The sequence below is a fragment of the Carassius carassius genome, chromosome 3, assembly GCF_963082965.1.
Source record: "Carassius carassius chromosome 3, fCarCar2.1, whole genome shotgun sequence".
Lineage (NCBI taxonomy): Eukaryota > Metazoa > Chordata > Actinopteri > Cypriniformes > Cyprinidae > Carassius > Carassius carassius.
The window spans coordinates 25,900,359-25,918,270 of NC_081757.1; the positions used below are offsets into that span (position 1 = coordinate 25,900,359).

At 38.5% G+C, this 17,912-nt stretch overlaps 1 protein-coding gene across 1 annotated transcript; it reads left to right on the forward strand.

Moving 5' to 3' along the window:
• The first annotated feature begins 58 nt into the window (after positions 1-58).
• Positions 59-16,540, forward strand: acana (aggrecan a). Its single transcript, XM_059534806.1, has 19 exons — positions 59-328; positions 2,826-2,908; positions 2,989-3,372; positions 3,478-3,652; positions 3,863-3,990; positions 4,074-4,367; positions 4,560-4,889; positions 7,126-7,300; positions 7,965-8,092; positions 8,272-8,565; positions 8,692-8,790; positions 9,348-11,108; positions 11,400-11,513; positions 12,236-12,349; positions 13,514-13,672; positions 13,753-13,835; positions 13,932-14,076; positions 14,152-14,334; positions 15,374-16,540. The coding sequence occupies exons 2-19, from the start codon at positions 2,833-2,835 to the stop codon at positions 15,454-15,456; spliced, it is 4,725 nt and encodes a 1,574-aa protein (XP_059390789.1). The 5' UTR covers positions 59-328; positions 2,826-2,832; the 3' UTR covers positions 15,457-16,540.
• The last annotated feature ends 1,372 nt before the right edge of the window (positions 16,541-17,912 follow it).

Sequence of the window (17,912 nt, forward strand, 5' to 3'; positions counted from 1 at the left end):
GATTTGCGCATGTTTGCCACAAAAGTTTCAGGGACTGGCTCTATGTAAACTATAACCAAATTACATCATGCGTGGAAATTTTATGTGCTCCTTCACTCCACCTCTCATCCCCTAGCCCCCCTTTCAGCTCCTGTTCAGTTAAAGTATTTCCCCTGTGAGCAGAGTTTCTTTCTGCTTCTCAGTCTTCTGCCAGAAGCGCCTCTGAACTTTACTGCACACGCGACACTTTTATTACGGGTTTGGATTGAGAGGCGCGTGCCATCAGAGAGCTGGAAAGCATCTGCAATCGAGGAATATAAGAGTTTCAGAGGGAAACTGCATCTTACAGGTAATGTACAGTTTGGCTTTATGTTGTGGTTTCGCTAGCTGTACAGGTGAGCACTGTCACTGTCACATTTGTGGCTCAATTACAAGAATTCAGATGCTCAGGGTAGAATTAATTGTTGAAGTAATGTGAGATTGCAAATTGAAAGTTGTGAACCTTCAGTTATTCTCTGATATGTGCTGATATTAAACACTAAAATGTCTAACAGAGTGACAGTAAAGCGAATCAGATTTGATCATGTGGAAAACTTAGCATTTTGGAGCATTGATATAATGAATAATCATAATAAATGTGAAGAATAACTATTATTTACCAGTAATTTATGTTTTGAATCATGACTTAAGGTGGTTTTGTAATAGAACCTATTTCAGATACTTTTGTCTTAGCTTAAATTGAATTGAAGTTAATTTTGTTGCTCTACCGTGTCATATAGTTATATTTGATTATTACAGAAAACATAATTTATATAATGTCTTGTTAAGATGCTGATGTTGTTATATGCAACCTTCCTGACCTAAAGTGACAAATAACTTGTCAGTACATTTCACTCTGAGAAAAACTGTTGCTAGGTAACCTTTAAAAATATATTATTATGTATCATTTGGTGGTAAAGAAGGCACACGTTTCAGCTTTTGTAGGGTACAGTCCCAGTGATAGCTTTGTACCTTTTCTTTTCCTGAGAGAGTTCTTGCACTTACAGGGATGCCCACTTTATACATTTACTCATCCTAAGGCCATCCGAGATGTAGATTAAACTATAAGGTATCAGCTGAAACTGATATTTCAGATGAAACTTTATGTCTTAAGCCCTTTTTAACATTGGCCAAAAGATGCTGTGTTTCATTTCATTGACTCTTCCTACTCCTGTAATGCTGCTGGCTATGTAAAATGGCTAAATGACTTTATCATCAGTGAAATGCATCTAAATGTACTTGTTTCAACCTACTGTATGTATTGTTTGTGCCATACTCACAAACTGTACGTGATCAGACATAAAGAAATAAAGCACACTGTAGTGACATCTTGGTTTGTTGATGTCACATACCGTATACAGTACTTAAGCAGGATTAATTGACCCATCAGAGCATTTTTCCAAGTGGGCTAATATATATTTTATTTACTTTAAAAAATAGGTTATTATGTTTGACTTACAATGGCAAGACCCTAAATTACAGTTTTGTTGTTGACCCTTGACATCCACATGGTGGCACATGTTGACTAAGAATTGCAAAAAAATTAATTTTAGCATATTTTCTGTTTTGGGGGATTATCCTGAGATTAACTGTTGCAACATTTAATTGATTCGGTCATTTAACTCACACATCTGTGACTTCAGTGACAGTACACTCATTAATAATGTTGTTTTATCCCTGTTTTATGTCTCCTTTACTGGGTTTGACAGGAACACACAACTTTTAATGTTTCAAGATTGAGCAATGATTCATATATTCATCAGTCTTTTATCTTTCTATGAACTTCTAAATCTTGAATGATTTCCATTTAAGCTTTAACTGGTACAAACACTGCACTTTAAGGAGGACTTAAATTAAGACCAACACATAAGCCATTAAGACTTTTTCCCCATGAAACCAACTTTGGCAACTGATTTTATCTTATCTGTCTTTTTCCTTTGTGCATTCTCTAAACACAGTCCAGAGCACTTTAACAAAAACACCTGCACACATTTTACAGATAGCTTAATTGTTTTTTCTGAGCTTTATATAAAATGATATAATACTTCTAAATAGATTTAACATAATTTGTTTTGCTATAATAATTTGAGAGACCTCACAGAGGTCACAGAGTGTAAGCATGTATGCTCACTTTCTCAGATTTTGTTTTTTATGTTGTTTGCTTTACACGATTAGATTTGGACTGGACTAGAAGGAGAGGTGGGTGAGGACAAACTTGATATGGAATAGTGTATAAAAAGCTCTAGTTTAACAAGCTATGAATAAGTGTCTCTCTGCTCTAGCAGCATGTGTAGATAAGTCTATGTATAGAAAGCACTGTTGAATGCTTTGCAGAAAGTCAAATAAATATAGCATCACCCCTAAAAGCGGGCCAACACTGGCAAAGATTTTTAAAATGTTGTATGTTTGTTAAGTAAGGGCAAACTCTGTGAACTAGAAGAACAGCATATCTCTATCTATCCATGCATGGCCGACTTTCAGTAATTAATGGCTAGTTAATTCCCAAACCGACTGGTACAGATATGACCAGCTTGTTCTGGCTTGAGAACTGTACTGTTGCTGTGGTCATTTTGGGAACTGAAAATTACATGTTGGGTTTCTCTCTCAAAAACCTCTTATTTTACCGAACCTTTGTTATGATCTTGGAAAACCACATTTGGTACACAGCATATGCTGTCTGAATAAAATCTTTTGAGCAAAGCACAGTATAAGTTGCATTTTAATGGATATTAAAAACTGAGAATATCATAGTTGTTGCTGCATATATGTGCAAATATGATGGTCCTAACATTCTTTTAAACCTGTAGGTGAACGATGCTGTCCTTGCTTTCACTGAGTATGTGTTTCTGGGTCTGCTCGGCCACAGCATCTTTTGATTACTTTAACACTGGTGCGTATTGGTTGTGTAAGTTACATATTGAAATTGCTAGTTTTCTTGAAAACCTCATTAACCTGTATATGTTATCACAGAGCCTGAAAGCACACTGGGAGTCAGCATACCCAATGAGGGTCCTCTCCGGCCTTTGATGGGTGACACATTAATTCTGCCCTGCTACTTCTTGGACAACACAGTCAATGACCCTGGTGCGCCCACCATTGCACCTTTGTCTCACCGGATCAAATGGAGTCTGGTCACCAAAGAAAAGACCACAAACATTTTAACGGCATCTGAAGGAGTGGTGAGCATTGACAAAAGGTATCTGGATAGGATCACCATGTTTGGATACCCCATGACACCCACAGACGCCTCCATTAAGATCACTGAGCTCCACACCAATGACTCGGGAGTGTACCGCTGTGAGGTCATGCATGGGATAGAGGACAGTTATGCTGTTGTTGACGTTCAAGTTCAAGGTACTGTTTATGTGAAGATCCTTAAAGAAAAAAATACTTTATAACTTTATGTGTGTGCTTTTTTCTCTCAGAAATGTGACATAGATGTACTTTTATTTTGCTTAGGAATTGTTTTCCACTATCGTGCCATCACCACACGATATACCCTTACATTTGAGAAGGCCAAGGCAGCCTGTATTCAAAACAGTGCAGTGATTGCTACTCCGGAGCAACTCCAAGCAGCTTATGATGAGGGTTTCCATCAGTGCGATGCTGGCTGGCTTGCAGATCAGACCGTCAGGTCAGTTACTTTCAATGTAAAAACAGACTGTGGTGTCCAGAACATACTGTATTTTTTAAATGTATAAGAAATGAAGTGAATATGTTAACGTGTTTACTGTAGCTTTTTTCCAGAAAATCCTACAAAAAAATTGTAATGTATATTTAGTTAATGTTCTGTAGTTTTGTTAGAAAATGTGATGGAAGTATTGTTATTTGTTATGGAATAAAGGTACCCTATTCATGATCCTCGTGAGGCTTGTTACGGAGACAAGTACGAGTTTCCAGGAGTGAGGACGTATGGAGTAAGAGACGTGAATGAGACGTATGACGTGTACTGCTTTGCTGAGAAAATGACAGGTACTTGTTTGAGATGGCAGAGAACATAATGCCTTGTTTGAAGAACATTGAAATGCTGAAAAACTTTCCATTTCATCTCACAGGAAAAGTGTTCCACACTACTTCTCCTAACAAATTCACTTTTGAGGAGGCAGAAGCTGAGTGTGCAAAGCTGGGTGCCAAGTTGGCCACCACAGGACAGCTGTACCTGGCATGGAAGGGTGGTATGGATGTTTGTAATGCAGGCTGGCTGGCAGACCGGAGCGTCCGCTACCCCATCAACATCGCCCGACCGCAGTGTGGGGGTGGCCTGCTGGGAGTGCGTACCATCTATCTGTTTCCCAATCAGACTGGCTACCCTCTCCCAGACTCCCGCTATGATGCATTTTGCTACTCTGGTACAAAATTCTCTATTATTTAGCTATTCCTTCTTTGTCATTTAGGATTGTTTATCCACATACAGTACACTTATGTTTGATTGTATGATATGATTTTTTTATCCTTATTGATCCACAATAATGTGTGTTTAATAGCTGGTGCTAATTGATTAGGTACTGACAGGTGTATAATTTTCATACATTTTAATTTAGATACGGCTGAGGAAGGCCTATTGCCATTCGATATAGAGGTGACCACAGAAGCCAGCAATGGTTTACCGGGTGTGGACACATTCACAGAAAGTCCCCAGGTCTTTTTAAAGCCCACCTCCACAGCAGGTGAACTGCAGGGAGATGTTGTAACATACAAGCCATCAGTGACTACTAGTGTTGAGTTTCCATATACTGCACTAAATATTTCCCAGCTGCCCATTTTACCACCCCCCAGCTCTGTGGACACTTTGGAAGAGGTCACTGATAGGACTGATCTTGCCTCTGATTTATCCCGTGTGAATGAAACCGAAGGCATCATGTCCGCCACAGGTATGTATCAATATGAGATCAATACAGTAAAAAAAAGAATGTGAGGCATTGTTCTGTTCTCTGTAATTTGACATATGTATGTATTGAGTGCAAACCACCATACTTTACGGTTTATATTAATTCGTAGAATTATATATGTAGAAATTCTTATTTATTGCTGTGTGCCACCTTATGTATCTCATTCCCGGGGGTTTCAGTTCACCCTATAGTATTTGTACAATCAAATTTATCATGACAACAAAACATACAAAGACCAATGAAGTTTATGAGGGTCACACTGTTCCTGTTCCTCTTCCAAGATAAATCATGAAAATGCATGTTATATATTGTCATCAGTGTCAACGTATTTATATCGCAACCACACTGAACAAATGTCTAAATGCTGAATTCGACTGAATGCAAATTAGTATATTAAACTGGAGTAACAGCTTTTTAAATAGCATGTAAGAATCTTGCTCTAGAAAAAGACAATTAAGTGTTATAAATAGTGGTGGGCAGTTATCGGCGTTAAGAGACTCTTATCGGGCGATAAAAAAATTATCGCCGTTAATCTAATCTCAAAGTTGGGTTGGGAGCTGGGTCTATACTAAGCAAGCTATGATGACTTTCACCTTGATATTTTATATAACCGCCTGGCTGAGGCCAGCCTAAAAAGATGCTCAGGACAGTAGACGGGCCACTGCTGCGCATCGTCGAAAGCTTATCTTTTTCACGTGTTTTTAAACCTTACCGCTTGTCAATTTAAACATTAAAGCATCCAAAAACAAAATGCGGAAAAGCTGAACAGAGTAGCTGGTTACTCGAGCGCTGTGTTCGGTGCGCACGAGAGAGAGCCGCGTATCACGGACAGCGACACTGAACCGAGCTCTCTTCTGCGAAGTTCTCCTCGAAGTCCCTCCTGCACCTGAACGAACAAATACAAATCGCAGTTTGATCAAACAAAAAGATGTGAAAGAGCCCAATTCAGAACCGCGCTGTTCTGGTGTTCTGGGCTCAAGCAGAGAAAGGCGTCTCAAAACACTTGAACATCGAATTTGCTTATTTTTGCTCTTGTGCCGACAAATACATACAAAATATGTCAAAATACCCACCTTGGTAATTATGCTCAAAAAAACTGTCAGTTATTTCTTAAGTGAAAGTAAACAGTTGAGGAAAAAAATGGGATGTGTATTATATTGGATGCGTTCATCGTCTCTTAAAGTGACCGCGCCTAATTTAGCTACTGGCTGCTGTAATGTTAATCCAAGAAAATTAAAATGAAAATCACTCACTGCTCTTGACTGAATTACTTTGTAGTTTTAACAGTCAAACCAAAAAGTATTCAGACACCAGATATAATTTTTGATATATATAGCAAAACTGTAATAATGTGAGAAATGTTGAAGGTGTTTGAATAAATGTAGGTTTGATTGTATATTTCTAATTTACATTGAAGACTTTCCAGTGCTATTTTACATTTCATTATTTGGTTTCTGTACCTTGACACCTACAAACTTGAAAAATCTTAAACATTGTGTAAATAGCACAAATAAATAAAAATAAACAAACATACAAATTAAACAATTTCAAACAGGGCCCACTGGTACAACCTTCACCGGGTCCCCGCTGACCCTAACTACGACCCTGCTCACACCTGTTTCACACATACTCCGTCTGCAGTGCGTATGCAGTCTGTGTGCGTTACGTATGTGGTGCAGCACGGACTCGATGTGCTTTCACACAGGATGCGTTTGCAGTTCGCTACTCGGTACGTAACGATCGCTGCACTGCTGCAGACGCACCGCTCCTGGAACACAACTGGAATCCATTAACATGGGTGCTTAAAAAAATATGCAACGCATACGCACTGCAGACGGAGTATGTGTGAAACAGGCGTAAGGTTGTTTGCACCTTGTGCAATGTGGAATTAGTTTACAGCTTTTTCAAGCACTTTGTGATGCATTTTGGAAACAGGAAATGAGCCCCTTTTCTAACGCACCACCTAGCTTGATAAACCCCTTCTCAAAGATTTACTGTTTGTCAATTTTATTTGGGTAACACACATATTCTGAATGCCTTTGGCAGAATTCGAATGAGCCATTTTAATCTAGATTAATATAGATTAATCTAGATTGATTTCAGGATCACAGTGAGATTAATCTAGGTTAAAAAAATTTATCTATGCCCACCACTAGTTATAAACCTATGTAACTTAGATAAATCTGTTGATACCCATTGTTATTAATTCCCTCTGCAGGGGTGGTCTTCCATTATCGTGCAACCTCTGGTCGTTATGCTTTTGACTTTGTCGAGGCTCAACTGGCATGTCAGAGCATCGGTGCAGTCATTGCCAGTGCCCAGCAACTGCAGGCAGCATATGAGTCTGGTTACCATCAATGTGACGCTGGCTGGCTGTTAGATCAGACTGTCAGGTGCGATTAACTGCACAATTGTAACAATGTGGAACTGTTTTCTTTCAATTGTTTGTGTGTCTGTTTTTATTTTATAATGTTATAATGTTGTTTTTTTAATGTGAAGCATTGGACACCTTCACTTTATGTTATAGTAAAGTTATTAATTATAATGTTTTAATTATATATTTACCATATATAAATTTATTAGTGTAAAGCAAAATATTAGTGGCAGGGCTGATAACAAATGGTTCTAGTGGAATTACCTGCCTAATACTGCAAGAATATATGTGACCCTGGACCACAAAACCAGTCACAAGGGTCAATTTTCCATTGATGTACGGTTTGTTTGAATATGACAATATTTGGCCGAGATACAATTATTTGAAAATCTGGAATCTGGCATTGCAAAAAAAAAAAAATATTGAGAAAATCGCCTTTAGAGTTGTCCAAATGAAGTTCTTAGTAATGCATAATACCAATCAAAAATGTTAATTTGATATATTTACGGTAGGACATTTGTAAAATATCTTCATGGAACATGATCTTTACTTTATATGCTAATGATTTTTGGCATAAAAGAAAAATCTATAATTTTGACCCATGCAATGTATTGTTGGCTATAATGCTTTTGTGCTCCAGGGTCACATATGTTTACAAATGTATGTAAATGATGTTTATGCAGGTATCCCATTGTGTCTCCACGTGAGAAATGCTCTGGTGATTTGGAGCATGTTCCTGGTGTGAGGTCTTATGGACTGCGTTCTTCTGATGAACGCTATGATGTGTACTGCTATGTGGACAAGCTACGGGGTAAGAACCTCTACATAAATAGATAAAAACTGTTGAGTGGACAAAGGGTAGGTAAATAAATATAAATTACTTCCATTTTAAATTTCTGAGAGTGAAACAAAAGAAAACAAATGTAAAAAGCTGGATTCTCTCATTGGAAAAAAATATTACCAAATCACTCTGCGTGTCCACATTTTCAGGGGAAGTTTTCCATGCAAGTTCATTCGAGGGATTCACTTATGGTGAGGCAGTGGCTTACTGTCAGGGCAAGAATGCCTCCCTGGCCTCCACAGGAGACCTGTATGCCGCTTGGAAGCAGGGCTTTGATAAATGCCGTGCTGGTTGGCTTCTTGACCAAAATATACGTTACTCCATCAATAACCCGCGGCAGCAGTGTGGTGGAGGGAAGGCTGGAATTCACACAGTTTACAAGTTTCCCAACCAGACTGGCTCTCCTGACCTGCACTCCAAATTTGATGCATACTGCATCAAGGGTAAATACTTCTACAGTGTATTCATACAGTGTATTTTATTTTAAATGTAAAACATTAAGTCTGATGAGTGTCTGATGAGCCAAAATACATGATTCTTTAAATATTTGTCATTTTTTATACATACAGTGGATCTGGATCTGTCTCTGAATGAAAGTGAAACAAATATGACGGTAACAGAGGACAAGATAGTGAGCGTGACATCCCTCCCTGCTCTTCTCAAACCTGGTAATATACTGTAGCTCAGGATACATAAACAACTCAGTGACAATAAAGATAAAAATATGCATAAATCATACATCTGAATAGTTATTTAAGAAATGCTCAAATATATTTTGTTATATTTAATGTATTACATTAATTCATAAATATTAGGTTTTGAGGAATCACAGTCTGTTGCATTTTACAACTTGAATTAGCATTGGCTTACCATAAGAAGTGAAAAAAGTCCAATTGTCTCATTTGGTACCCTCATGTGATTCCACATCTGTATAACATTCTTTCTTCTGAGAAACACAAAAGAAGATATTTTGAAGAATTTTGGTAACCATAATTGACTTCCATTTTATGGACCAAAAAGACTTTTCTTGAAATATATTGTTTTATTTCGCACAAAGGAAATAAATTCATACAGGTTAATAACAAAAGGAGGGTGAGTAAATGATGTCAGAATTTTTGAGTGAACTATCCCTTTAATGGAACTATCCCATGTGTTTTTTTTATGTATTTTAATGCATGATGAGTGTTAATTTTGGTGCAGTACTTTAGATTATGTGTTTCCTCAGAAGGAGCTGCTCCCACTACTATCCCTGCGGAACCCTCTGGATCTGGCACATCTGGGCCCAATGGCACTGATGATCAGTTGAGCAGTGGGAGCGGGGATCAGCCAAGTGGGTCACATGTTTCAAGTGGAGACTCTTCTGAGGCTAGTGGCACTGATGATCTGTTTAGCAGTGGAAGCGGGGATCAGCCAAGTGGGTCAACTATTTCAAGTGGGGACTCTTCTGGGGCCAGTGGAATGGACAGTCTGTCGGGCAGTGGAAGCGGGGACCAACTGAGTGGGTCATTTTTGTCGAGTGGAGACTCTTCTGGAATCAGTGGCACTGATGATCCGTTGAGCAGTGGAAGCGGGGATCAGCCAAGTGGGTTATTTGTTTCAAGTGGAGACTCTTCTGGGGCCAGTGGCAATGACAATCTGTTAGACAGTGGGAGCGGAGATCAGCTAAGTGGTTCATTTGTTTCAAGTGGAGACTTTTCTGGGGCCAGTGGCAATGACAGTCTGTTGGACAGTGGGAGCGGGGATCAGCCGCGTGGGTCATTTGTGTCAAGTGGAGACTCCTCTGGGGCAAGTGGGAGTGGGGATCTGCCAAGTGGGTCTTTAGGTTCTTCAGGATCTGGCAGTGGCTTAGATATCCTAGTGACCTTTTCAGAAAGTGACTCCATTTTATCAGGAGTTGGATCAGCTTCAGGTAGACCTGAGGAGGCTGGGGAGGCAGGCACAGAGATCCTGACCTTTCCCTTTGGCCATGGCTCAGGGCTCTTTGGATTGGACACCTCTGGGTCAGGATCAGGAAGTGGGTCAGGGTTTAGCTCTGAAGAGAGTGGATCTACCTCAGACTTTTCTAGCAGCTCAGGAGAAAGCAACGAGAGTGGAGACCTTTCTGGCATCTTCTCAGGATCAGGTTCTAGTGAGGAGTCCTCAGGAATTAGCGGTTTCCCTTCAGGAATTTTTTCCTCTGGAGGATCAAGTGGCATTTCATTCATCGATGGCAGTGGTGACATCATGGTGGATAGCCCTTGGGTAAAGGTGTTCACTGCTCCACATTTAACAGAACAAGAACTGGGTGGAAGCCATGTGGATTTCAGCGGATCAGGACATATCTCAGGGTCTGGGATGAGTGGTGATGTCTCTGGGATGAGCGGTGATATATCTGAAGTTAGCGGTGTCCACAGTGGCTCTGAGAGTGGTTTAGAGTTTTCTGGTCTGACATTTTTGGGATCGGGCTTCATTGATCTCACAGAACAACCTCGTGAGCAGGAAGCTTCTGGACTTTTGGTGTTTGGGTCTGGTGAGAGAAGTGGATTTACATCTGGAGGCTATGCCATTGAATCAGGGGAAAGATCAGGGGAATCAGCTAGCGGTGATATCATCATCTTCTCCAATAATGGTCAGGTGGAAATGTCCAACAAGCCCTTCCAAGGCATGGAGCTAGGAAGGGGGGAGGTGGAGTACAGTGGCACCATCAGGTTGTCTTCAGGGAGTGGAGACGACCAAAGTGCCTTTGCTAGTGGACAAGAACATGAATGGATCCTAGTTACTGAAGATACGCCAACAGTGAACTCCAGTGATGCTCCCTTAGATGTACTATCTGCTCAAGGGCCATCTAGCCTGTACAGTGATGCTGCAGGACCTCCATTGCCACCATTGTCGGAACCAGAGGGAATCACAAGTAAACTTGACACTGTTACTTCTGCAGCTTTGTCTTCTACCACAGAACCTACTTCTTTACAGAGCCCTTCTGTCACGGAAGGACTTGATATTAATGGTAAGATCCCTTTTGCGTAAAATTTGTTAAAATATAGAACAGAGATACATGACATATCAGTTCCTTATCTATTACTAGCTGGTAATAGATAAAAAAAAATTGTGTCATCTATACAATTTTTATACTGCCTATTTATTGTTATCATCTGTAGCATGAAAATAATGGTTGACTCATTGGTGGATCATATTATATAATTTTTTCTTCTCACCTCTTGAGAAAAAAAAACCCTGCTTCTTTTTATGTGTTTTTTTATCATGTTTTGCTCTCTTTCTTTCTCAAAAACCATAATAGCTTCTCTTAACCCATGTGAACCAAACCCTTGTGGAGCTGGGGTGTGTTCGGTGAAGGATGGGGTGGGCATTTGTCACTGCCCACCTGGACTGCATGGAGAAGAGTGCCAGTTTGGTGAGTCAGACTGAATTGAAACAGTTATTGAATCAGTCACATAAATTATGGTAAAATTTTGTATTTTGAATATTGGACATCCTGTTTGCCTTTAACAGCTGTTGTTGCTTTTTTAGGCGCATATTTGGGATCAAATGAATCAAATGATTGTCTCACTGTTTTGCATTTTTTTGTGAATAACTTCTGTTCAGTTTGCTCTTGCCCTCAATTTATGTCCTCACAGTCCATTTTACAGGTTATGTGGCATGTATGTGTGGTTAAGTACTTCTCAACTTACTCAGCTCTTGTGTCCAGATGTCTTTTCAGTGACTGTTCACCTGTGTTGTTTTTGTTCAGCTGTGCCTTTGCTGCAGTCTGGTTTAATCAGCACGCCTGCTAACACCTGGTATATGCACATACTTCTTGTCCATCTTCATTTGAATCTGAACTCTGCTTCTGTGTCTTGGACTGTAAGAGTGCTGATCTGCTCACCCCATGAGAGGCTAAAAAATTGATCCCAGGTCAGCACTCTTACAGCAACTGCAACTGACTCTGATCTCTCCTTCAATTTACCACAATTTATTGAGTGTCTCTTCTCAGCTCATCAAAATATTGATGGTATAATTATGCAAGAGATTCGTTTAGAAGCAGCTCCAAGAGTTCTGATTCAATGGTGCCAAGCTTGGCCTTCCTCAGGGCATCTTCATAGTAGTCAGCTTTAATCGCTAAACGTTTATTTGCAGAGGTTGATGTTTGCCATTCAAACCCTTGCGCCAATGGAGCCACCTGTGTGGAGGTAGAGGACACTTTCAAATGCTTATGTCTGCCCAGCTACGAAGGAGACCACTGTGAGATTGGTATGAGGCTGCTTCAGCTAATTCTACTAACGGTCTTTCAAAAACAACCTTAAGGTGACACACAGCTCTAGATGTTGCTGTAGTGGAATGAAAGTCCCTGGAAACAGGGCATATTTGTGTAGAATAAGGATTGGTGAGGTTTTTTTTGTTTGTTTTGTTTGTGTGTGTGTGTGAGAGACTTTTGCCTGTCCATTTATGGAAATCTGTTGCAGTTAAACATCAGCGTTATTTAGGATGTAATGATGCATTTGCAGTTACTGTACAAATATAGCAAGAAGTATCTTAGACAGGAAGGGTCTGGATAAACAGAACGTGTCCAGTTCATATTTTCCATCTGAGCAGTGACTAGAAATATCTCAATTGTTCTTTTTTTATGCTGGATGTTTCTCTTGGCACAATATATGGAATTTAATCGTCGGTCTTCTGGAATACTTTTACACGATTGTGGAAAATCACTTTATCTAAAAAGCTGATATTATGCCACGTTAAAGGCATTTGTCACTTACTTAAAACACTGGTTTTAAACACTGAAGGATAAAGTGACTTTATCCAAATCCCTAAACACATTCCATCATACATTTGTCATTTGTTTTTTATTTGCCTGTATAGTAAGTTCACCCAAGGATGAAAATTCTGTCATTATTTACTCACCCTTATGTTGTTTAAAACCCATAAGATTTTTGTTCATCTTCTAAACACTAATTAAGATATTTTTAATGAAACCTGAGAGATTTCTGTGCCTCAACTGGAAGTCCATTCCACTGATTCCACAAAATGGATGAGAATTAGTGATGCTTTTTATCATCGGTTGAGCTTCCGTTGACCTTGTTTGATGAGCTTTAAGAATGTGCGTTGATCAATGTTTATGTGTGAATAGAAGTCCAATTAAATCTGTTTATCATATAAAGCAGTTTTGTGTCTTCACAAGACTTGATTTAAACTGCTCAGATTTTTAATGGAGGGAGAAAAAACTATCAGGATTTATTAAAATATCTTTGCGTTTGTATATGGGTTTGGATCATGAGGATGAATAAATGAAGTCAAAATGTAAATTTTTGGGCGAACTAAACCTTTAAGCCTGTATCAAGGACTATTCATCTTGCGATAGTGGTCTAAGAGGATATCTGGTGAAAGTGGTTAATATGCCATGTGATGTTGCTTCAGATGTGCACAGCTGTGAGGAGGGCTGGACTAAGTTTCAGGGCAACTGTTACTTGCATTTCTCGGAGAGAGAGACCTGGCTGGACGCTGAGCAGCACTGTCGAAACTTTAACGCTCACCTGGTGAGCATCATCACTCCAGAGGAGCAAACCTTCATCAGCTGTGAGTGTGTGTCTGTGTATTTTAGCTCCTAAGTATCTGTGTTGTTTTTCTGATTACAAACAATCACCCTCTTGAAACAGCATATGCACAAGACTATCAGTGGATTGGACTGAACGATAAAATGTTGGAAAATGACTTCCGCTGGTCAGATGGGACTCCGCTGGTAAGCCAGGCTCTTGCTAAGAAGCTGTTTTTCTAATAATAAAGCTGTTTGATTGAGATACAGTTTAATGCTTGATTTTTCTCTTCCTTTCTTTAGCAATATGAGAACTGGAGGCCTAACCAGCCTGACAATTATTTTAACTCTGGTGAAGACTGTGTTGTAATGATCTGGCATGAAAATGGCCAATGGAATGACGTGCCCTGCAACTATCACTTACCTTTCACATGCAAAACAGGCCCAGGTATGCTCAGCGCCAAACACAAACAAATGGCATCACTAGGTGACTCAGTTTCAATTGGACTTCCTCTTCTTTCAGTGACATGTGACCAGCCTCCTAAAGTGGAGAATGCCAGGATGTTTGGCAACAAGAAAGATCATTATCAGGTGAATTCTATAATTAGATACCAGTGCAGTGAAAACTTCACACAGCGCCACAAACCTGTGATCCGCTGCATGACAGATGGACAGTGGGAGAAGCCGCGAGTGCAATGCATAGCCAGTAAGCTATTCAAGTATTACCACAAACATGACTATTACCCTACCATTAAAACATTTGGGGTTGGTTAGTTTAAAAAAAAAAAAATGTTAAGTGTCTTATTCTCACCATTTATTTGATCAAAAATGACAGTAACACTGTGAAATTATTAAAATTTTAAATAACTGCTTTCTATTTTCATATATTTTAAAGTGTAATTTATTACTTTTATAGCAAGGTTAAGTTTTCAGCAGCCATTACTGCATTATCCTTCAGAAATCATTCTGATATGCTGATTTGGTGATCATGAAAAATTTCTTCTTATTTTCAATGTTGTAAATGGTTCTGTTGTACATAGTTTTATCATTCTTTTCTTTTTTTATATAATAATGAAAATGTATTTACTGTCTATTTTGAAAAATTAATGTGTCACTGATGAATAAATGTATTTCTAAAAATAAAGTACTGATCTAAAATATTTTAAAGGTATAGTTCACCCAAAAATAAAAATTATGTAATTAATTACTCACCCTCATGTCCTTCCAAACCCGTAAGAATTTCTTTCATCTTTGGAACACAATTATTTTTTATGAACTTCGAGAGCTTTCTGACCCTGCATAGACATCAAGGGTACTTTGTTTTGCACGCAAATAAAACAAAAAGGACGACTTCAACTAATTCAACAATTTTTCTCACATGGACTATTTTAATGACGTCCTTACTACATTTCTGTGCCTTGATCGTGGTAGGACCCTTGCTGTCTATGAAGGGTCAGAAAGCTCTCAGATTTAATCAAAAATATCTTTATTTGTGTTCTGAAGATGAGCGAAGGTCCTACGGGTTTGGAACGACATGAAGGCAAGTAATTGATAGAATTTAAATTTTTGGGTGAACTATCCCTTTAAATCATATATCTATATTATGTTTTAATCATATAAGATTTAAAATAAGAATTAATTTAAAATACTTAATTATTTAATCGACTTTGTATGTTTTAAACATATATTCTATACATTAATATTTGAAAGCTTCTGACATTATTTCTTTTTTTTTGTATTTTTAGAGGTCAAATCTGGACTGCGAAAGGAATCTTCTTTTCATCACTTTTATAAATCTAATACAACAACATTGGAGAAACATCTCTAAGGAGATTTGAAGAGCTAGAGATTCATTTTTAAATCTGTACGATTTTTATATTTATTTTCCAAGACACTGAATTATGAAGCATTTCTGATTAAAAAGTGTTATTTTCAAGATAAGTGCCCATCTTGTATATTGCTGCCCCCTATACATTAGATTTCAGCTATTGGCCATCAGCCATGATGATGTGATTCATCTCATCCCTGCAACAAAAGATCAGAGACCAAAAGATCAAAGACCAACAGCATTCATAAAGATGTCTGCAAATATTAGCAGGTTTTCCTTTTGGACCAGCTAGTGTTTTATGTTAAAATGTACTCTGTGAAGAGCTGGATGTGCCCAGTTTTTCCTCTGTGAAGGAGAGTGAAACAATTTTGTCTTTCTCTGCTAGTAAGCCAAATTTTAGGTACATGCACAACATAAATGATATGATGAATTGTGAAGTATTATTTTCATCTAGTTTGTGGAGAAAAGATGCAAACCTAAAAAAAAAAAAAAGTCTATAGCCATAAAAAAACAACCTTATTTATTTCTAATAACCAGACAGATTGAGAAAACAACTTGCACAAGGATGTCGTTAATTTGTTATGTCTGAGTTGGAAACTAATGTGAAATGAGATCTATTTATTTCTCACAGCATAACACATAGTAGGCTACATCCATCTTTGACTGGGTGTGTCCATCTTTTCACAAAAGCCATATGTAATTAAAGGAATAGTTCACCCAAAAAAGAAAATCTGCTTAAAATGTACTCACCATAAGGCCATCGATTATATAAAAGAGTTTGTTTCTTCTTTCGAACAGATTTGGACAAATGTAGCATTACATCCTGGCTCACTGATGGATCCTCTGCAGTGAATGGGTGCTCTCAGAATGAGAATTCAAACAGCTGATAAAAATCTCACAATAATCCAAAGGTAATTCACAAGACTCCCGTCCATTAATTTATCATCTTGAAGCAAAGCGAAAATCCATCGGCATACTTCTTTAGAACTGTTTTGGCTTATGAACAGAGCTTGATCTGTGTTTATTTCTCTCCTGATTCAGACAAGAGGAACAATATGGATTGAGGTCTTGTTTGCAGTTAAAACACCTTAATGGTAAACACCTTAATGTGTTTATTACAAACACACAATATGCTTCACAAGATATTGATGTACTGGAGTCGTGTGGATTACCTTTGGAATATTGTGAGGTTTGTTCAGCTGTTTGGACTCTCGTTCTGACAGCACTCATTCACTGCAGATGACCCATTGGTGAGCAATTGATTAAATCATAAATTTGACACAAATCTGTTCCAACAAGGAAACAAACTCATTTACTGTACATCTCAGATGGCCTGGAAGGTAGCAAATTTTCATTTTCAAGTGAACTATTCCTTTAAACAACATCAGACAGAGTTGGCCAAATCCAGGCAGATTATGAATGTAAACCCAACAATGAAAATGTACTTGTTTGTTAGATGTTATCTGTCACCCATGACTGTGCAGGGCATAGTACTACATGGGGACAAGAATGACCCTGGAACAGCTAACAGCTTTTATTTTATAACAATAGTTCAGATAGAACTATTAATGACAAGTGCCTTGTGAATATTTTACATTTTGCCATTTTACATTTTGCCTGTGATGAGACTGCTTGCTTAGTACAAGAGGCTGTGCCTCTTTCCCAAATGCAGCAGGATCTCTCTTTTATACAGCATAGCTTTAGTTTCATCTGATACAGCTGAAATGACGAATGCAGCATGAACTGCAGGAGATGCACAAATATTTCTTGAAAAGCATTTTTTTTCTCATGAATAGCAAAGGGGTTGGATACTCTGTGGCATAGAAAACCTATCATTTCTTTAATTGTGATGGATGAGTGGCCAAAGTCAACAGTGAAAACATGGGAAAATACGAGACGATACTGTCGTTGTGATAATCTGTCTTATAGTAGGAGAATTTACATTTATCCATGAATGTCTTCAGATGAACTTTGTGTTTGAATACCTGTATTACAGCAAATGCAACAACGTGCCATTAAAACATTCCATACATCATGTTTAATAAAGAACTGATTTGTTTGTTGGTCTGGTCATACAGAGCAGAAATGAAGGGCAAAGAGTACTCAGAGAGGGTATTCACAATGCACAGGTAGTATGTAACGGAAGGAAAATGGCTTTTACCCAACCAAACCCAGTCTAGAAATGTATTTTTAAATAAATGATAATGTTTGCCTAATTGGGTGGAGTGGAAGGAATAACCTTCCCTGTGACTGAATGGACCCCTTTGAGGCTGTTTGTGATGCCCTAACCTGTTTCTCCCATGTCGCCTAGAGAACCTTGTTATAGAGCATGAAGCTTAAAGCCTTCTGCCATCTTCTGGAGGATCTGAAGCATGACATCTTCTCTGGTAGATTTGTGAAGTCTACAAATGGCAGAATAAAGCATTTATCTTTGAGGAAAAACAGCACTACACATT